At 45.5% G+C, this 9,065-nt stretch overlaps 1 protein-coding gene across 1 annotated transcript; it reads right to left on the bottom strand.

Annotated features, from left to right (window-relative positions):
- Nucleotides 1–461: 461 nt before the first annotated feature.
- On the bottom strand, nt 462–8,962 carry btg1 (B-cell translocation gene 1, anti-proliferative). The gene is made up of 2 exons (XM_083692493.1): nt 8,557–8,962; nt 462–4,703 (listed from the first exon to the last, which is right to left on the bottom strand). The coding sequence occupies exons 1-2, from the start codon at nt 8,699–8,701 to the stop codon at nt 4,306–4,308; spliced, it is 543 nt and encodes a 180-aa protein (XP_083548619.1). The 5' UTR covers nt 8,702–8,962; the 3' UTR covers nt 462–4,305.
- Nucleotides 8,963–9,065: the final 103 nt, after the last annotated feature.

The raw sequence follows: 9,065 nt of genomic DNA, 5'->3' as shown, positions 1-9,065 counted from the left end.
CCTAACCTCTCGGTCTTCCCATCCCCCCTACTCCGTTTCCCTCTCCAACTCCAACTGTCTTTACAATTGTGATCAAATAAAAAGAGGGTGGATTTCCACTCGACTGTAGGCCAACGCGAGCAGTTGAGTTGTCTCCTATCTTCAAATTTGGAATAAGGCTATAAATCCAAAATATGAGAACTGCTGACTTGGATCTCATTTTAGGCGCAGAAGGCCCACTCAATCTACTGAGACAGGGATTAGCCAGGTCAAAGTCCCATCTGGGGTACACGTTTCTATCGCTGCCTATCCCAGGCTGAGCACAGGAGAGACATGGAGGTCTCTCTCTAAACACTATCTTAATACAATGCCTCATATGCTGCAGTAAAAATCTGTCGGCCATTTTGTCAATACAAAGATGATGTCATCTTTGTTTGGATGCCCATTCACAGCACGTCAAGAAAGACTAGGTTCACTGGGGATACGTTGCCAAGATAGGAAATCTTTTATTACAGAGAAAAAAAAAACTTTTCTTCCAAAATATAGAAATCTGTACAACTTCCGCACAATCAATTTACATGAACTGTACAAATTTACAGCAGTTCATCACAACATACCCAAGGAAAAGAAAATGAACACGATAAAGATGTACTGACATGAGATCACAAGATAGAGTAGACAGCTTTTCTTCTTGGGTAAGCTCAGATTTTTTTTCAGTTTTTCTGTTTTGTAAGTAAATAAAAAAAACAAAGGATAAGTCTATCAGTACAGATCATGGAAACTGATATTTTTTTTTTTACCAAAACAACTTTGGTCCTTGCCAACACTCCCATCACAAATGGCTTCACTTACGAAAAAAGTTATCCATGTTAAAATATGAAATACAAAAGGAATACATCTAAAACACCTTAAAATATCAATTATTGGCACTTCCCATGTGTAATGTTATGCATGTATTCTACCATATGTTGTACAATTACAATACATTCTACAATACGTAAAACACCCCAAATGTGAAAGTGGCAATAATTCTAAAATCATTGATGACAAGATTGACAACAACAACAAAAACAACTATTCCCTTCCTGTTTCATGTCTTAACATGCACAACTTTTCCATAAGGGTTTTTATTGAATGTCCGAGGCCTGAGTTTGGCAATACATTCCAGGAGAGACTCCTCGTGTCTCAAAAAAATGTCACACAACTTCAACTTGACATATTTAGTGCATTTTGTGCTATTTACCTCTGACTATTCAAAACACTCTCACAACGTCTCTGAAACCTATGTGCGCAAACGCTGAATGGATGCTTTTTTAGAGATTCAGTATTGTGGACTTTAAAACCATTTTTGGTGGTGGTATTACGTTGAGAAGGGCGGGGGGGTCAAAGGACTTAGGTTCTGCTTCCTTTTTTGTAGGTCTTAAAACGAGGTCTGTTAAAATTTCGGTTAGATCATCGGATAAAAGTCCTCTGAATGAGAGATTGGGGGTGAAGGGGAGGGGGGGGGGGGGTTGCAGTGGAGGACTGAGAGACTACCAGGAGGACTTAAAAATACATTTAGCTAAAGTGGAAAGTGGGACAACAGGCTACATCCCCAATAGAGACCAGTCTCATGACTACATGGGGTTCAATCCCGGTATCCGACTGCTCTCTCAGCCTATATGGAGCCATTGCGTAGGGAGGGGGGGGGTGCAGTGCGTCAACAGCCACGGCTCCATTACCCATGATCCTTTGGGCTTACGGGAGCTTAAGCACACATATAGGTCTAATAGCTGGTGTCCAGCCTCAACAGCTTAGTTAGCAGCTGAGGCCTCAAGAACCCCACAACCAGCCTGTCTGCCTGCCTGTCTGTCTGTCTGTCTGGGTTGCCACCAACCAGAAGTCAGCGATAGGACGACCCACAGCACCCTCGTCCTATTCAATGCATGTAAACTGATTCAGAACTCCAATCTCAAACTACAATGTGGCCAGAAACTGAGAAAGCACAGGCCTTCTTCACCTTTGACCCCTCTCTGGTGTCTCTCATTGGCCCTAGTGCAGACGGAGTGTGCCCAGTGCGTGTGCTGGCTTTTGCTCACCACCGCCAAGTCGGGGGTTGGTGGGGGTGGGTAGATGGGAGGGGGGCCGGAGGGATTGTAGCTGCCCTGGACTGAGAGAGTCCGGCCCTGGCCCCCCACCCCTCCTTTCCCTCCCTCCCCCTCCCCGGGGTGGGGAAAGATGATATGTATCACTGCTTGTCTCCGTGCGGCTATGAGGTGGGGGTTGACTGGTTGGCTGGCTGTGGGGGGTCCAGGCTGGAGGTGATATGTGGCACCAGAGTCACCCCCAAGGAGGGGAGGGGGGGGGGGCTGTCTTAAGCTGTGTGGCTGGAAAGGGACACCTCGGCAGAGAGACGGGCAGCACCTCAACGCCAGGCTGGCTCATATTCCCCTGGAGCTCTCCCTCTCTCTCTCTCTCTCTCTCATATAGAGTTAATGGCTCATAGGTTTTGACAGTGAGGTCCTAGTTGGGGCAATGCACCTCCCATCAGAGAGCGAGGGGTTAAGAATTGAAAACATAGACATAAATAGGTGAGGAGGATGAATGGGGAAAAGGACCAAGGACAACGGATAAGAAAGCCCAGCAGGACTTTTGGTTTGGGTTTGTATATCACTAAATAGTCAACGGTCCACACTTCCCTTTGGCTACACTCATACACACCCCTCGACTGCTCCAGAGCAGTTACGACTATATATCAGTGTCTCAAATCATCATCTGTGTGTGTGTGTGTGTGTGTGTGTGTGTGTGTGTCTGTGTAAGGAAAGGGGGCGGGCAGCTTAGCCTAGCATCCTTTTGAGAACAGTGCCATTAGAACAGACAAAATAACGCCTAACACTCCACCGAAAAACCACTTCCACGAGAGAAAAAAAACAGAGTGGGTCTGAAATGCTTTCAAATACAGTGTGAAATCGTTCAAAATGCAGTCGTGTCACCCTTTTTGATAGACATGGTCTAACCTGACTTGAGAGCTGGGAGCAATTTACAGAGAAGAGGGGAGGGCAAGTAACTCGGTGTGACATTCGAGCGAATGGAATGCAGGCAGTTTCCTCTGAAGCAGACATCCCACACAATCTAAATGTCAAAGTGCATTCAACGTCAATTCTGACAGGGCCAGACAACCAACAAAAAGACCCCTATCTCTGTGACTAGGGGCCACCTATGCTACACTTTGAATTTGGTGATGCAGGGCAAGAGGGTGGCGGGGTTGGGGGGGGGGGGGGGGGATAGAGGAGCAAAGAACCAAATGATAACGTGATTGTGAATTTCGACATCGACATTCATCGAACAAGGGATGGGGGAGGCGGGGGAGCATATCTCCTGCCCTCCCCCGGGAAAGCTAACTATACATGGTTGTTGGAGGGGTGTGCTGTGACCTGCTGGTATCCATAGAAACAGGGGTCACAGCTCATCACTGCATTTCCATACAGAGCAGGTGGGGGTGGGGCTTCCTGAAGCTCAACACTGGTGGTGGGAGGAGCTGAGGTTCTGACAGGAGGCCTATTGCTGAGGCAACCTCTGGGAAGAAATGCCCTATGGTCCAACAACGGTTTTTTAGAGGGAAAAATAGGCTCTTTTTGGGCATTTCCCCAGGGACTGACACAGGAACAGGCAGAGTGTGCACCTCAACTCCCCTCACCCCCAGACAGGAAATGACACACGATGACAATAGGAAGTTAAACTTATAAGGATATTTGTCAAACTCTTTCTCTCAGGATAAGGATGAAAATTCTAACGGTATGGTTCCTGCCTTTCAACTTTAAAAGGGTTTTGGTGGTGGTGTTGGTGATGGTGGTGGTGAGACATGGTACCCATAGTAACCACGAGTAGGAAAGTGCAAAGTCAACATTGATAGACCTCAGTGTTAAAAAAACAAAACAAAAAGCCCCTTCACCGATGGAGCCAATCACCACGTTGTTTGTCCCGGGGGGGGATGGGCGGAGCCAGTTTTCGGAGAGGGGGAGGGGTTCTTGGTTGGTTGGTTTAGCTGCCCCAACAGTTCCATTTCCACACAGCCTCTCCTCAAAAAACGGAGCCTCCGGTAGATTCCAACAACACAATATAACAGACGACAGGTAGAGGGGGGGAGGGGGGGGGGGGGCAAAATATCAAACCTACAAGGTTTCCATCACCTGGACGATAGGCCACATCCTTTGCTTTTTTCCTTTCTCTTTTTTTTTTCTTTTTAAATTTCTTTTCTTTTCTTTTTTTTCCGCTTTAAAAAGGCTCGCCCTGACCGACCGACCGACCCTGAACCTGGCTGGAGGGGGGGGGGGCTAACCCTAACCCTTAGCTGGAAACAGTCATCATGTTGTAGGCTTTGGAGGGGCTGGTCCTGGCCGCCAGCAGCAGCTCCTCCTTGCAGCTGATGTGACTGTCCACCATGGGGCCCATGGAGGGGCCAGCTGTGCTGCCGCTTCCCGAGGGGGCGGCGATGGCGTTGACCACCGGCTGGGACTCGTAGAGCACGCAGATGGAGCCGTCCTCGCCGATGCGGTAGGACACCTCGAAGGGGTCCACCCAGAGGGTGAGCTCGCTGGGCAGGAGCAGGTAGAGCTGCTGGATGGTCAGGCCGATGCGCTGGCCCGCTTGACCGACCAGTGGGTCCATCTTGTGGTTGATGCGAATGCAGCGGTAGCCTGAGCCCTTGCAGGGCCTGTCGGGGAACCAGTGGTGCTTGTATTGCTCTGTGGATGGAGAGAGGGATGAAAAGAGAGAGAGAGAGAGACAGGGTTATTATTCATGGTTATTGGGTTACAACTGGTTTACCATTGTGGTAGAGTAGGCGGTCGACGGTTATCATTATTGATTTCATCATCCCGGATAACGATTCAGTTATCATGGCAGAGCTTGTATTTCCAAATAAGGACAAGAGAGAGGAGGGGATTATGGTTGCTATAGGTTACATCCAGAATTGTGTGTGTGCATATGACCAAATAGAGAGGCAGAGAACTAGGGAGGGGGGAGGAGGGGGGAGGAGGACGAGAGGTTGTCATAGCTTTGGAGGTGAGGCCCAGTAAGCTAAAGCTCCGCTACCTTCAGACGTCTTATCCAAGGGCGTAACAGGGTGCACAGCTTAGAATGCTCTACCCCTGTGTGAGTGTGTGTGTGTGTGTGTGTGTTTGTGTGAGATAATGTTGCATGTGTTTTGATAAACATTGAATAAAGTTGTATAAATTGGGTAATAGTCATGTGATTAATCGTAACATGATTGATTAACAAGTGGATAATGTATCAGTGGTAACATGAATTTAAAAAAAATTAAAATTAAAAAAATCTAAAATAATAATACAACTATTTTCTTGTTATTGTTTTTCGGAGATGCGAAGGTCAAAGGGCAATCATTGTTTTTGTTTCAATAAAAGAGCCTTGTTATAGCTTTAGATGTTGCATTAGATTACTGTTTTGATTGTAGGTAATAAATGGATTACTTAATAAATCTAAATTATTACTACATTCGACGACATATTTCATCATGTTACATTGCAATAATAATGTATTGTTAAGGTATAATAACCATCATGTTATAGGGACAACTTAAGGTATGTGTGTGTGTGTGTGTGTGTGTGTGTGTGTGTGTGTGTGTGAAACAGACTGCAGACAGGGGCAGGCTTAGTTTTACGCAATAAAAAAAATAACAGTGCGCTATGGGAGTGATGAGCAGTCATAAACAGTCTGTCAGTTGACTCCTGGGCCTACGTGACTGAGTAGAGAGAGAGAGGGGGGGGGGGGGGGGGGCGTTTGATTGCACAATACCCCCCTGGCCCAGCGTCACAAAGTCCTCCATCGAACAGAGCTGAACAACAACACCACCACCGAAAGGGTGAAGTCCTGGCGAGCCATCTGGGTGAAACGACTCCTCCTCTTAAAGGAAAAGTGTCCCTATTCTGATGGTTAGACCTCAAACACTGTGATTCAGTGCGGTGTCATACATGTGGTATGTTGGAAAGCCCGTCTTGAAATGACAAATAGGGTGGTGGAAAAAAAAAGAAGAAGGAGAAAAGAAGTTCACGTTCATGACACTATTCATTATGGCCAGAGTTAAGGAAAGCCAAAACAGCTCACTCTTTCCCTATAGAGTCCATTTTGGTATCGTGGAAGTATATGACTCCCTAACTACTACGATAGAGATGAACGCTGTGGTAGAAAATAAGAACGCCGCTCTATACTTTGCAAGTGCTTCCATCTCTCTATCACGACTCCGTCGTTTACCGAGGCTGGACATCCATCTAGTCCTGGTTATCTCCACTGAGACACTGTGGTGTTAAATGTCCCTTATTGGTGCTGACTAAATGGGAGACATTTCGCCCTTTGCTTGTGAAAACGCTCTGAACCGAAATAGGCCGGGGGCCCAGAGGCCACCTGTGCTACGTCTGTTAGGTAACAGCTCTTGTGTTTTATCAGAGAACTCGGTGTACTACACCTTAATGGAGGGATTGGCACTCCGTTAAAAAGAGCCCTGTGTGACGGGGGCTGATCTTACAGCCTCTCGTGCGCCACAAAGACACCTATGGCCCCGAAGCAGCTGGGAAATGTCAGCGTGGCCTATTCTTAAACAAGGGAACAGGGAGGGAGGGGGGAAGGAGAGGGATGGAGAAAGACTCTGGCAAAGTAAACAAATGAGTGAAAAGTCTGAGCAAAAGAAAGTCATTGTAGTGAGCTTTAATATCCGCCAACCACTGTTGCGGTGAACCGGAGGGACGTCAAGGATGGGGAAGTAAGTTCAGAACAAAACTGTGCCTTGTTTAGCAGAGAATACGGTGTTTTCCACACCAAATCTTTGGGTAGGGGTTTTACAGCAGTTTCTAGTTGGCTTAAACTCTGCTAAGAGGGTTAGTGATAAACAGGAAATCCAAACAATTCACTAACTATCATTACGCAACTATCACGGTTTCAAATCTGGATATTTAGAACAATTACCCCCTTTCTGCGACCCCCCATCCAGACACACACCCACAGCCTGTTTCATCATTACACAGACACAATGGACTGTGGTTATGATGTTCAGACAGACAACAGTGCGGCTGGCCTACTTCAGCCACGGGTCCATGGGGTATACACGTTTGTGCTCACTTTGCAAAATGGGGAGTGGCGGTGGCTGGGCAGTTCTACAACTTTTCATGATTAGATTATGTCTTCCTACACTCCTCCCCTATAATATCCTCTTCCAGCCCGACCCCCATCAACCCCCACCCTCCCTGCTGCCTTCCCTGACAGCGGCCATTTTGCTCCGAGACTGCCTCCAATTTTAGCTGTTTACAAACACTGTACTGGTTATGTGCAGTGCTTAGGCAGTAGTTTAAAAAAAATATATATATATATATATATTATTTATTTTTTTGTTTGCCTTGATATGATGGAAAAGAGAAGTAGCAGAGGTTTCTCTCTGTATAAACAAAGTCACTGTCTCAGAGGAAACGTTGTTAGTTTAAACAAGAGCTAAGCAGAACTAAGAGGTCGTTGAAAGAGAAGGGACATTATACACAAAAATAGATCTGAAAAGAAAATATATTATTTTTTCGAAAGATAAAGGCATGCCATAATACGTCATATTCAGGTCATCTTTAAGTGCTTAGTAGGACACTTGGTATGTGGCAGATGTATCCCAGCTTTAGGCTACTGAGACCTGAATCTGTTTCCAACAGGACTTAATAACGCAGGGCACAAATAATTCACCATATTCTCTAATGCTTTAATGCAAGGTATAATATAGACCTTGTTTTTTGGCAATGTAGAAATCGAAAATGCGCCTAGATATTATTTTGGTCAGATCGCGTAGGCTACTGTTTATCTTTACGTGTAGGCCTATTCCCTACATTCTATTGATTGGAAACGAAACAAATGTTTTTCGGGAAAATGTTTTTTTATCCCACGTCTGTTAAACTCAGACATAAACTGTTTTAATATTTCATCCAAATTGAGCCTCGCTCCTTGTGGCTAAAACGATCGCGTAAAATACGCATTAGGTTATAATATGCGCATAACGCAGAACATCTTAGTCGTTTTAGAATGGTTTTTTTGTTCGCACCGTACAAAATGCATGACTTGATCAAACATCAAAATATTCGTACCCATGTTTTCGATCATGCATTACGTAATTCAACAGTCTACATCAATTCTCTAGGGACTCATTTGCCCATTCTTAATGCAAAGAGTACCTACCAAATGGTGCCATCGAAAGACGCACTTCCTTGTTTGAACAAATAAAGACAACCTTTAGTACAGTAGTTATTACAATGCAATACACATTGAACCATAAAAAGGGCGTCAATGTATCTGAATCTATTTTTTTTTCGGAAAATTGGAGAAGATGTTTACTGTTGCTATTTTTGTCTTTTCCTGTGCGCAAATGCGCCTTTTCCTGTGCGCTTGTGTTACTTTGTGAACAAAGAGGTCCAAATCCTATGGGAGAGGGTTACATTAAAACACAACATTTCGTTAAATTCGTAAGTTTTAGGATCACAAATACAAAACATGTTCACAGTTTACAATGTAAAAGTAACAACAATATGTGCGGAAGACGAGAAACAATCGTTTTACCGTCTAAGATATCCTGTAAGCTTGCGCTGAATGTTTGAAGCTGTCGGTCGTTTACGTGTCCTTTTATCCGCAGAAATCTCGACAGAAATCCGACGGCGGCGCTGATCTCTGGTTTCATCGTTCCCCGAGCACAAAGGGTATGCATTGAGAAGGCAACAGCGACGACGATCAGTGCGCTTTTCTACGTATGTGTCCGAAAATTCGTTTTTCTGTCCCCGTTGGGATAATGATCCTTGTTTTTCACTTGTTTTATTTCTCTGGAACCTATGCTTGGCATTTATTTGTCGAGGTAGGGAAGTTTTAGAGAGTTCTTGTGCCAGGACGGTACAGTGTGGGGGCGCTTGTTGTTGGTAAATAGAGGGGTCTCTCTTGCTGCCACGTAGCGGGACCCTCCCGTGTCACTTTCCTTCGCCAGAGTGAACGAGTGTGGGGGAGGAATTGGGTTTTATACCGCCCCCTCCGTCCCACGAAAGCGACATCGACAGCTACAGCAACAAAGGCTCGCCAAT

This window comes from Argentina silus (genome assembly GCF_951799395.1).
Source record: "Argentina silus genome assembly, chromosome: 20".
Taxonomy (NCBI): domain Eukaryota; kingdom Metazoa; phylum Chordata; class Actinopteri; order Argentiniformes; family Argentinidae; genus Argentina; species Argentina silus.
The sequence above is the reverse complement of the archived record's forward strand: the minus strand, read 5'-3'. Positions and strand labels throughout refer to the sequence as shown.